General features: G+C 53.4%; 1 protein-coding gene and 1 long non-coding RNA gene across 7 annotated transcripts in view; one reads left to right on the top strand and one right to left on the bottom strand.

Moving 5' to 3' along the window:
• Positions 1 to 12,308, bottom strand: part of PLB1 (phospholipase B1) — a 137,248-nt gene that overhangs the window by 26,198 nt on the left and 98,742 nt on the right. For all 6 annotated transcript variants that reach the window (XR_012004992.1, XM_072771339.1, XM_072771340.1 and 3 more), the window contains 10 exons: positions 12,058 to 12,101; positions 11,397 to 11,505; positions 9,913 to 9,964; positions 9,435 to 9,515; positions 8,808 to 8,873; positions 7,882 to 7,982; positions 6,749 to 6,830; positions 5,971 to 6,075; positions 4,805 to 4,900; positions 4,235 to 4,306 (listed from right to left, as the gene is read on the bottom strand). Coding sequence is in view for 5 of the 6 variants with exons in the window: in XM_072771339.1 (XP_072627440.1) it covers positions 4,235 to 4,306; positions 4,805 to 4,900; positions 5,971 to 6,075; positions 6,749 to 6,830; positions 7,882 to 7,982; positions 8,808 to 8,873; positions 9,435 to 9,515; positions 9,913 to 9,964; positions 11,397 to 11,505; positions 12,058 to 12,101 (808 nt within the window). In the remaining variant the exon portion in view is untranslated. The remainder of the gene's footprint in view (positions 1 to 4,234; positions 4,307 to 4,804; positions 4,901 to 5,970; positions 6,076 to 6,748; positions 6,831 to 7,881; positions 7,983 to 8,807; positions 8,874 to 9,434; positions 9,516 to 9,912; positions 9,965 to 11,396; positions 11,506 to 12,057; positions 12,102 to 12,308) is intronic.
• LOC140601911 (uncharacterized) overlaps positions 1 to 12,308 on the top strand; it is a 39,768-nt gene that overhangs the window by 8,965 nt on the left and 18,495 nt on the right. The window lies entirely within an intron of this gene.

The raw sequence follows: 12,308 nt of genomic DNA on the forward strand, positions 1-12,308 counted from the left end.
AACATGAGATGCTAGGAGGCCGTGAAACCTTGGGGACCAGTGTGTCCAGTAAGTGCAGAGGAACAGCTACAAGATCTGGGGACATACAGATCTCAAATAGGAGACACGGTGCATGGAGTGTCACTCATGATTGTTCTCCCCCCTTGTCAAGGGAGCTCTGCCTGGGAACAGAGGGCTAGTCACAGAGTGGCAGCACCGGAAGAACCAGAGGGCCAAGACTCCCCCTGCCCTTCCAGAAGTGCTGAAAGCCAAACTGGGGAGTCTATCTGGTCATATGACCCAAGGGTTGGGGGAGGGGCCCTCAGAGAGAGGAGGCCAAGTCGAAGGGGTCAGAGGTTAGGGAGACACTGGAATGCTGTGGGGAGGGAAACCAGAGCAGGAACAATGAGAACAGGTCAAGGGCAGTGGCAGATAAGTAGTCCAGGGTGCTGGGGGTTTGTTTCATTGACCATTGGTTGACTCCATGGTGCATGTGTGAGTCAGAGTGGTTTAGAAGGGCCTAGAGTGGAGCAGTTAGAGTGGAGAAGAGATTCCAGTTAGTGTGAGTCTCCTAGGCTAGACCTGTAACCACCAGTAGCTAGAAAGTGAAGCCGATTGAATGCCAGCACAAGGAGTGTTTTCTACAAAGACGGTGTGGCCGGCCTGGGTGGTGATGGGTGGTGGGGGGCATTGCCAGGACAGCCACCTGACGTGAGTCAGCAGTGTGAGTCAGTGGCCTGTAACAGAGAAGGTCATGTTCATCTTGGCTGTGTTACTAGGTGTGCAGTTCTGTGGTGAAGGAGTGGCGTTTTTCCTCTGTTCTCTGCTGCTCAGACCACACTGGGAGGGTACAGTCGAGCCCAGGCACCAATCCCCAGGGAGCCTCCATTCCAAGGGGACATAGGTACTGCACGAGACAGGGCTTGGAAGGCTTGTCTGGGATAGATGGTTGAGGGCCCTGATAGGAAGGCGCAGGGGAAGGGCGGTGGTGGTCATGGGAAGCAGGCTGTAACGGTATGGAATGCCCTCTGACACTTCTCAATCCCATCCCACTCAAGCATGCTGGCTCATGATCTCTTGGGCTGATCTTACAATCTGTTAATGGGCAGCCCCTTGGCATTTTGAAAAACGCTGCTTTGAGAATATGGAAGTTCAAGTTTAAGACTGTGGTGAGGCCTCAGGAGGGATGTAGTGGAGTAACTCAGCTATTGCAGGACACACGACTCCAAGGCCCTCCCTGCTGAGATTCCTCAGGTCATAGAATTCTCGGTCCTTGGGATGGGAAGGGCTACGTGACCCTGACCGTCAGCACACAATGTGATGAGGCTGTGGCCTGGGGTGGTGGCAGTAGGAAAGGGGCAGGGGACGGGTGGGAGTGCTAGGGGGAGTCCTGTCAGGGCACCTGACGTCCCATACCCGTGGAACTGTGGAAACCACCACCTTATGAACAGAAATAGGGAAGTCCTAAGGATCAGAGAATTTGTGGAGAGAAATGCTTCACTCCTGTTTTGACACTTCTTGTTCAAAAATTACTTTTTGAATGGCTGTTTGTTGAGTTTGGGGTGATGGTGGGGTGAGGCAGGATAGGAAAAATTTAGAAGTCCAAAGCATTCAAAAGGCAATAGTGTCCGCCCATATGGAATGCAAAATACAAACCTTGCTACACAGTAAAGTCATACAAGACGAAAGACTGGGTGAAGCGGCACTTAAAGTTATCTCAGTTTCTCTCTTTCTCTGTGCCCTGCTCCCGATGTCTCCGTCTGGCTCCCTGCCGTGGCCGATACCCTGATAATGCATTGAAGCTGCCTCCTGGGCAACCTTGCACCATCCAGGGCATCTCAGGGGAACCTCTCTTGAAGGTTCGAAGAACAGAGCAGGCGTCTGAGAGAGGAGAGGTGAAGGCGCAGGTTGTGCGATGCACGGACATTCCCCAGGCCGCCGGGGAACCGGGCCCATCTCAGCGTGAGGGGACGCGGAGAGAGGGACCAGAACGGAGGTGGGACAGGACGCTGGGCGCACGCCCCATTGTCGAGACCAAGAGGGACAGCGACTAGGAGAGGAGCTCCATCAGCGCGGCAGGGCCTCTGCGACCAGCGGGGACGCATCTCAGGGAGGAGGGGTCCCCACCGACCAAGGCTCCCGAGGAGCAAGAGCAGAGAGAGAAGGCGTGGGCCTTCGGGTGGCTTCCTCTAAGCCCCAGGAGGAGCCGCAGCGGCTGCCGGGTGAGGGAGGGCGTGGGCAGAGGCAGTGAGGGCCGCAGGACGACGACAGCCACAGCGCACAGGCAGGCTCGTCAAAAGCTGGCTGGACGGTCATCGGTCCGACCTGAAAGTCTCACAGAGACCCAGGGAGCACTGTGAAGGGCCCGGCCTGGCCTGGGCCTAGGGCAGGGGAGGAGCAGGGAGGAGGCTGGGACAGCTCTCCGGTGCTCCCATCCGTCCGGCCCCCCTCCTCCCCGCTGGGTCCTGCCTGGTGCCTCTATGTTTAGACACAGCGAGGACTAAAATATGTGCTGCCTGGCCCCTGTCAGCTCACACGGAGATGCTGGTGGACTTTTATAGAGCTCTAAGGCGCACGGGGGGAGCAGATGGGACGGGAGGAACGCAGAGTGCTGCTCTGCCTGGCGGCGAAGCTGGGCTGGCCAACAGATGGAGCCTTTTGGAAGGGGGTTGCCTGGCAACCGCTTCTCCCGGGCTGGGCTTCTGTGGTTTCGGTTTTGAGAGGTTGGCTTTTCTCTCCTCTGCTTACCAGTGGCTCAGTCGGGCTCCGTCCAAAAGGAGGAGCAGAGCCTGAGATGCTGGTTGGAGTGGCACCTTTTTGGGGGCTCCTTGCCTGATCTGGGGTGGAGAGTGACCCAGGTCACCTGGAGGCCCACGGTGATAGGCCTCTCCCTGACCCAGTGCCTAGGCTCCAACCAGGTACTTAATGTTTATGGGGAGGAAGAGCATGGGACGGCCCCCTGGAGTGGGTTGTTCATACTTCGACTGTTTAATGGAAGGAGAATTGACAGATTGGAGAGGATTTTCCACGGCTTATGTTCACTCTGGCCATACGGGTTGTTAAAACACCCGAATACTTACCTCCAGTATGGTTTACAGCCACTGCTCTGAGTCCCCGAATGCCCCCCGCTACCCAGGTCACCTGGCCCCTCCCCTAGAAACTCCTAGACATGCTCAGGATCTAGTAATTAAACAGTCCACACCTGGCACAGTAGGGCCCCCTGGGACGCTGTCCCGGCCCTCTGGCCCCATCTGACCACTGGACTGGAGGCATCTATGTCACATCATTTAATTATTCTTTTGCTACAAGCCCTAGACCCAGCAACTGAGCCCTTTGCTACCACGGCCTTGACTTCTCCCTCCCTTCTTCCCACGGGCCCTGCTCTCCTGATGGTGCAGGAGGCTGGGCCGGGGGAGGCAGCGGATAGGAAGCATGGGTGTGGGCAGGGGTGCCCACTCTTTCTGGAGCCCTGGCAGACACAGGGGGGAGCTGCAGGTCCATTTCCGTGCTCAGCCAGGAGGGCGGGAGGGCTGAGGCAGGCTGACCCAGGAGGGAAACCCAGCCTCCCAGACGGGGTCAGGTCCTTCTGCTTTTTACTGCCGCTGAGGGCCCTCTGGCTTCGGCCTTATTTGGTTAAAAAGCCATTAAGACAGGGCCTAGGAAAGGGAGCTGAAAGCAGTGGGAACATGAACCTGCCCCCACCCTAGGCCTGAAATCAAGTTTAACAACCACTTACATTTTCCTCCTTAAAAGGAGCCCTGAGCTGAGTCCTCGCCCCCATGGCAAGGCTGGTCCTCCACACAGCTCCCTGGTGCCCTGTGCCGCTCTCCTCTTTGACCCTGTCCCCACGGGCAACTCGCCCTCCAGGCTCTAAGACCACTAACCACAACTTCAGAGCTAGCTGGCTTCTCACGGAGGCCTCTGACCTGCAGTCAGACGTGCCCACCGGCCCCAAGTACTGCTGCCCAAGTGAGCCTTCTTGCCACAGTTCCGGCTTCTTGGCGCCTCCGCCCCCGCCAGCTCTCTGCCTAATCCGCTGCCTCTGCCTGGGCTCAGGCTTCCCTTCCACCTGCTTCTCCCATCCTCAAAGAAGTGCTTCTTCTGCACCCTCTCCTCTCCTCAGTCCCTGTGGCCTTCCTCCCACCCTCTGAAGTTCTCCTGTGCCCAGCAGGGGAGCTGCAGTGCAGGACCAGGGCAGGGCCAGGTCTGAGCTCTGGTCTCTGGAGGGGGCGCAGAGCAGGTGCTCCCCCATTACCTGGGTGGGGCAGGAGAGGGCAATATTTGCTGTCAGGTCCAGGGTTTCCGTTTTCCTTCCCAGCGGTTCAAGCTACGGAGGAAGAAAGACAGACCAGCTGAAGTGAGCATTCCCTGGCAGCACCTTGGGGTGGGGAGAGCTCACACCTGATGGCAGGGGCTTTGGCCTCCTCTCCTGCTGTGCTAGGGGACACTGGGCAAGCCCTCTCCGCTTCTCCAGGACTGCATCCTCAGAAACTCCTAGGACTCGGCTGGCAGGGCTGGCAAGAGCCTTAGATAACATGGTTTATGTGGCCTCACCCAGCTGCTGGCACACAGAAGATGTTGAACAAGCATGAGGAGGTCTGCTGGCATTCTTCAGGGAGTCCCTCCTCCCAGCTCAAAGCACAAGGAGATCCTGGAATCCTAAGGACTCCATATTTTTGGTTCTATAGACTTCTACAGGGGTGCCAGCCACTGCTCCTTTATACCTTACTTGCAAAAAGAATCCAAGAACAAGCATCATTCCATAGGGGATGGTGCTCTGCTAGACTACAGCCCCCCAAACCCAGGGATATCCCACTTATGTTACCATATTGACCCAAAGGGCTCTGGAGAGCTGGGTGTGGAATTTCTGACTTGGGTGGAGACAGTCTGGAGCGAAGAAGGATGTATCCAGGCGTCCATCCTGAAAGAGAGAAATGGATTTCTTCACAATCCTGTTGGTACAGTGGGCAGAGAGAGGGGCCACAGGTGGTCAGCCTGACCCCTGGGATTGGCCACACAGTGCCCCCCTCCCCCTGGAAAAACTCTAAGTCACTGGAAGGTAAGAATAATCCCACAGACTAATAGCCATGGGTGACTGCAACCCCCCACCCTCCTTTCGGGCCCTATAATTCCCCTTTTTAAATGTTTTTAAAAAGCATCATATTTATTTTTAGGCACAGTTGTGCAATGCCCTAGCCATGCCACCATCCAGGGGATGAGATCCTAGTCCCTGAGGAAGTCTCAGCCAACCAGCAAGGAAAAGCTACTTCCCAGCCCTTGGCCAGCTGGTTCCAGTGGTCTCAGCGGGGACAATGGGGCAGAGCTCTGGGGACAGGCTCGGGCAAAGCTGACACCAGGGCAGCTGCCACCTTCATCTCTCTGGAGGTGATTGGGGTGCCCGAGGCTGCTTCTAGCTTCCATTCAACTAGGTGAGGCCCGTAGAATAGAGGCCCAGGTGGAGAGAACCAAGTCCCCATCCCAGCGTGCTCACAGAGCTCTTCTGCTCAATGTTGTCAAGGGGAGAACATGGGCAGGGGCTGCAGGGCCCCATTACCCTCTAGCACTTCAGTGGCATGTGGGTGGCAGAAAATGAATACATCTGAAGTTGGATATGTTCAAATCATGCCTCTCTGTCCTTTATTCCCTATATTTTTGAGGAAGGATACTTCACACCTCTGAACCTCTGTTACATGGGGCTGAAGAAGGTCATTGTGAAGACTTTGCTTAGGGCAAACACAGGGCTTGGGACGTGGTAGGTGCTCAACCAAGTGGAGGCTGCTCTCAGTGGTCATGGGAACATCCCACATCAGGCTGCCTCTAGGAGCATAGCTCAGGAGTTCAAGGGGGGCTGTGCCACCAGACCAGCATCTAGATAGCTGCCAGTGTCTTTCCCCATCGTAGTCACAGGCTCATGAAAGCCCTCGGCATCTCTGCCTTGAATTTCTTCTTCCTCCTTCCCAGGAGCCCCAGTGGGGAGGGCAGCAAGCATACCGCCAGGATGGGGAGCTGGATGTTGCGGAAGAAGGGCTGCAGAACCACGGAGAAGTCCTCCCGGGTGTCGTAGCGGCCTGACTCCACCAGGTCCCGCATGCTGTTCTGGGGACACACACAGGGTTATGTCAGCACTGGCCTGGGTAGCCTGAAAGCCCAGGGTTAGAGAGCCAGGGAGCAGTGGCTAGCACCCCTGCCCCCATCTTCCTAGACAAGGGGGTGACTCAGACCTTCCCCTGAGAATACAAACACATGTGATTGCAAACCTCTTTCTGGAGAATTGCAAACAGGTTGGTTCACCTTTTGGATTTGCTTTTAAGTGAACTACAAGCTCTGAAAGGTGAGGTAGGAAGTCCCACAAAGGAGAAGAACCTGGAAAGAGTCTTCAGAGAGGCCCTGGGGGTTCAGGACCTGCAACCTCCCTTATTTGCATCCTGCCTGTTGAGACAGGGAGGCTGGGGGAGCAGTGGAGGCAGTCGGGGCCCCTGGGGTGCAGGGAAGAAAAAGGCCAACCCCGGGAGTACCCAGAGCTACTGATCTCTTTAGGCCAAGCACAGGATGAAGCCACCAAGGGCACACAGGCCACAAAGGCTTTTCTACCTGGATTCCTTTGGGATCACTCTAACTGAGGCTCTTGAGACACTTCAGCCAGGTGGGGCAGAGGAAGGGCTCAGATGGTGACATCCCTCAAACCCTGACTAGCTCTTCCCTTCCCTGAGTGTGGGTGTGGTGATTGGGTAGGGGAGAGGTCCCCAAAAGGTGCCCTTCTTGGTCTCACCTGGTAGGCTTGGGTGATGGCCTCCAACCTGGCCAGCTCTTGGGAGCTCTCTCGAGGGGTCAGAACACAGTTACATAAAACGCTGCAGAGATAGGGGGGTGGGAAGGAGGACCCAGGGCTGAAGCTCTGGTCAGAGCTGGAGCTCTGGTCAAAACTGGTTCTGCTGCGTGGAGTGACTTGCTTGAGCCCTGGCCTGAGAGCAACTGTGCGCTGAGGCCCCGGTGCACAGTCTCAAGGGGCAGGTCCCAGGGGTGTGTGAGTGAGCTCCCCCTCCTACTGAGAGAGTGCAAATGCTGGACGGCAGGCTCTGGGCCTGCAGGAAATTATGCTGAACAAATAAACATAGGTGATGAAAGGTCAATGTTTAATTTCTCAGGATAAAATTAAAATGTATCCTATGGTATTGGAACTTGTATTTGGGGGTCTCCGATGCTCATGCCCTCAGATGCCTGCTTAGTTCACATTAGTGTCCCACCTTCATTAGGAATTGTCCATTCCTAATGAATCTGAATGAATTTCATCAGGAATTATTTCAGGCTCATGAAATATATCTAACGTTCAAACAGATATTACCTCTAGAGCCCTGAGAGTAGTGCTGGGCACACGGTAGTTTCTGTAAAACTATGTGTTAGAGAAATAAATGTACATATAAGGTATGAAGGTTAATAAAACACATACCTGTGCGCTTCTCACCCGACTTAAGAAACAAAACACCCCCTTTCTGAAGTCCCCAGTATGCTCCTTTTCCATAAAGCCAACTGAATGATGTGGATAGTTTCTCTACTTTCTGTTTCAATTTGACCATATACGTATACGACCCTATGTGTTTCCCCTTTTCAAGAGCTGGGCCACGTGGGGTCTCAGACACTGGCCTTTGTCCCCGTCCTGACCCTCTCCCCTGTGGCTCCCATGTCACACAAAGCTCCATCTCAGAGCTTCCTCCTGGCATCCTGAGGTTGGGTAGGTTGGGGCCCACCTCCAACTCCTCAGAAGGGGATGGTCCTGACATATGCCCCCCTTTGCAGACTTGGACACATGGATACACCAAGTCTCAAAGACCCCGAGGAGTCACTATGAGAGCTAGACCAGGAGATGGGAGTTTCTCTGGTTGGGGGCAGCCAGTCCCTGCCTACCTGGCCTGCTGCACAGGACACTTGTCTGGATTGCTCAGGAACACCTGTCTCAAGACGCTGGGGCTCATGAAGTCCACGAGGTTGACCAGGGCTCTGGGCACCTAAGGGCAAGGCTGCAGGTGAGAGAGGGGGCTCTGGGGGCTCCTTCCTCAAGCTGCCTTAGGATCCTGAGAAGTAGGAATTAGCTCTAGGGTCCCTATGGAACTCCAGCTCAGTTGTCCCTGAGTGGAGTTTTGGGAAGGCGTCTACACAGGATCACTGCCTACACAGGATCACTGCCTAGGGCCCCTGCAGGCTATGCCACCCACACTAGCTGCAGCAAGAATGACACCTCCTGGCATGGGACAATATGGCAGATGTGAGTCTAAATGCTGACAGTTCAGCTCCATTCAGCCATCAGTTAGTGAGCTTCAAATGTGCTGAGCTAGGTGCCCGATTTGCCATTTCCCTCTAGCCAAACGTGGACCATCTCTGCTGAGTAGGCCTGGAGACTCAGCCACCCAGAGAAGCGTGTGGGAGTTGGAGGGCTCTCCCTGGGCAGCTGGAACAGTTTGCCTAAGTCAGGAGTTGAAAAAGAATAAGCTCTTGGGAGCAGGACCAGAGAGGGGTTGCTCTAGATACAGTCCATGGCATAGTGTGGGGGGCCCAGCCTGGGAGCCACCCTGCTGCTGCCACCAGGGAATGTGTCAGGTCATGGAGGGGACAATTAGCATACCAGCTGCCTTCTTTTCATCAAGCCTGAGATCCTTCTGTGCTGATTCCAAATGGAATAGGCTTCCTTGGGCACCTAAGGCCCCAATCTTTGGAAAGGGAAGGAGTCCACACCCTTGGCTGTCTCCTTCAGGGGAGGGCATCTCTCACCTTCTTTCCCCAACCACCTTTACCCTCTACATGCATGTGTCCAGCTTGTCAGACCCTCTACCCACCTCTCTATGCAGGACATCCAAGGCGTTGCGGAGGTGATAAAAAAAGTTGGCTGCAGAATACAGATTCTGGAAGGGCACAGGAGGGAGAGGAGGAGCTGGTTCAGAAGAGGGAGCAGTGGGGCCTTCAACTTCAACCCCTCTGGTTCCATCCCAAGGACTTCTCCTCCCTCTGGCTTCTGGCTGTGACCAGCTCATCATGTTAGAACCTGAACAGTTGATTACTGGCTATTATCAAAGATGGGCCAACCAGAAGACTGGAACCTTCAGCCAGAGCTTTAGTTTAAGAGTTGAATGTGTGGGTCCTCCATCCTACTGCTGGGGTTTACATCTCCCCACTTCCTGAATTCTCAGAAATTGTAAGAGTGGAGCAGAAGCACCATATTTGCCACCTGCTACCTCATACCACTTGGGACATGGAATTAGAACCAAAAACCTGAGGGTCATGGGGTAAGAGGAGGCACGCGCACGTGCGCGTGCGCGCACACACACACACACACACACACACACACACACACACAGGCTTTGGACAGTCCCAGGGTTGGTTCTAGAGACTGTTCTCAGAGAGCACATCTAAGGTCTTTTGGTCAATATCAGGAGCAATGAGTAGGCCTGGCTGCCCCCCCTTACCGAGTCTGTGCAGTAGTCACATAAATCACTGCCTCCAATCAGCACTGTGATAATCTTCCAGTCCTCTTGGAAATTCACTCTCTATATAGAAGGAGGAAAATGCTTGATGATTTCCAACAAACAAACAATGCCACAGCTCTAGGAAATCCATTCAACCCTCTAGGACTTCCTTGCCCACTCAAAAGAATAGAATCTGAATCTCAGAGCTGAAAGAATTTTAGAAGCTTATTTATGGACCACAGAACCTTAGCATCAGGAGGGACTTTCAAGATCACTGTGATCAAAGACAACCTACCCACCCACACCCCATCACTATGGACATAATCTCCTCCAGGGCTTCAGACACGGGCTGTCCTACCACAGCTTAAATGCCTTTTATATTGACAGTGGCTCACTGTTTTCATGGCAGAGCATTCCATTTGGGGACTTCAGTGGGTTAGAAAATTAGTGTTTAAAAATAACTATAAATCCGACTCACATGGTCATCTTTCATCCTCTGCACCAGAGTCTGGACTTGGCTCATAAGTTCCCTGAAAAGGAGAGGAAATTGGTCCTATTAAGGAATAGTGTCTGGATTTTTTTCTCCTAAAGGCTCTGGACTGGAGGTTTCCATGGCATTATCTCCATTGTGTGAACTACCAGAGACCCCAACAAAGAACTACTTGTCTGGTCCAGAGAGTTATTACAACAAACAACACTTTGCAAAGCTAATTGTCTGTCCTGAAGCTGCAGTCGAGGGTACTGTCAATTGTACTTGTTACTCATGGTCTCCTTTCAAGGACTCCACATGCAACCTGTCTTTTAGGATTCCATGCTAGGAAACCATTCATCTCCTTTGAAGGACTGGTATAGATTATGAAAGTAGAGTCATGAAGTTTTAGCATGCTTCCTCTTTTTCCCCTGGCTGCCAGGAAGCTGACAGTTTGATGTTTAGGTATAATAATCACAAAAATGCTCATCTTGACCCACTCCCCACCACCACTGGCTATGATTTTTCTCAGTTACGTACAGGTTACTTCCATTGTTTTTTTCATTAACTTAGCCAGATGCTTCTTTTAGAAAGAGGTGGGGAATAAATATATGCTTACACATGCCTGCGTTTATAATTCATGGGAAGGTTAGGTCTCAAGCATCCTGAGCTCCCCACTAGTTCAAGCCCTTGTTATAGGTCTGGGTGAGATGGAGCCCTGGCACGGTGATTTCCTGGGACCTGTGGATGGGTCCATCTGTCCTCAGGTGTTTCTGCTGCCAAGAAGGGTCTTTCCAGGTTGGAGGAGCAGGTTGGAAAAGCTGTGCCCATCAGCTAGAAGAGTGTGGGCCTGGGCTGGAAGGTGCCAGCATGTTGGAGGCCCAGATGACTGGGCTTAGAACAAGGAAGCTCAGGCTGCTGGGGTGCTAGGAACAGGGTGAGGGACCTCCTGAGATCACCATGGGGAATTAAGTAGTCCTGCTTCAGCTGCTTCTGGGTTCTTAGTCGCATTTCCTACTAGCTCCATAACAGGGCTAGGGTCAGGCTATAACGTGTTGCCCCAGAAGCCTCCAGGGATGGAGATTCCCACTTCTTCATTCACTTTTTGGCACTCCCTGATCTTTTCAGGGAACTGCCACTTGTGAGGCTTTGGAGAGCAAATCTCTCTAACACCATTATGCCATGGTGAGTATTACAAGTTGGATAAGGTTAGTAAGTTAGTTGAATGATTAGAACAAGCTGCCCATGAAGCAAGGTCAGGAGTTCAGCCTCTAGGGACATGCCTCCTGTCCCAGCTCCAGCCTCTCTGGCCGCTCTGCTACTGCCTTAGTCACAGGGGCAGCCAGGGAAGAGAGTGGCTCAAGACCTCTCAAATCATTGCTGCAAAGGGAGAAATGCCCCCTTTGCATATGGAGGTCAGTATTACAATCTTAAAGGGGACTACATGCCTCCCACTCTCTCCCCCACAGGCCCCCCTCCCCCAGATGACTTACTCAGCCTTTGCTCTAGGAACAGCCTGATTAAGGAATGCATTTGTGTCATTGGCATCACCCGTGCCCACCGCGTAGCCTGTGAGATTTCCATTAAACTTCCGAAGGATATCTGGAAGAGAAGGGGAGGAACAGGACACAGGGAATTTAAGAGGGAAGGGCAGGATCCTCAGAGTAGGCTTTACTACTAAGGACATGCAGCCAGGGGAGGTGGGGAGGGAGAGGGTGTGTCTGGCAGGAATTGGGGCTCTCTGAGAGGAAGTGACCTGATGACATGGTGGGCCAAGTCTGCAAGCCCCTCTCAGCTTCCCTCCTCGCCCCTCCTGCCTTTCTTCCTCCCTTCCTTCACAGTACAGGGAATGTTCACCATCTCACCTGATGGTCTCTGCACCCTCTGGGCCAGTTGGAAAAAACCCAAGGCTCAGAGTATTTGGTGACTTGCTCTAGGTCACTTGGCAAGCACAAAGAAGAACCAGAGCTTGAACTCAGGCCTCAGGGCTCCAAAGAGAGTGTATATGATACCCACCTGTCAGTGAGCCTCTCCTCCAACTCAATGGCAGTATGCAAAGATTATTTCCTCCTTTCTTAGCTGAGAGATACTCTTAGAAAGGGGGAGGATCAGGTGGAACCAGTGAACAGACTCAAGCTCCTGGTGGGTACTTACTCGGTAGGGTGGTCACGTTCTCCAGGGAGCTGTCCCCTCCTGAACTGTAAGGAGTGAGCAAACCAGTGAGAGAGAGTTTATGAAAGAGCACCCCACCTTTCTTAGTGCCTATGCCATCCGGTGCCTGTAAGATGCACCAGACCCTCTGAACTCTTCGTATTGGAGAAACTCTAAGTATGAATTCCCTAGATGGCTAGTTCTGCCCAAGTCCAGAATTTGAAGGCAAAAAAGAGCTGCTTCTTTTTCCCACC

The sequence above is a fragment of the Canis lupus genome, chromosome 12 (assembly GCF_048164855.1).
Source record: "Canis lupus baileyi chromosome 12, mCanLup2.hap1, whole genome shotgun sequence".
Taxonomy (NCBI): Eukaryota; Metazoa; Chordata; class Mammalia; order Carnivora; family Canidae; genus Canis; species Canis lupus.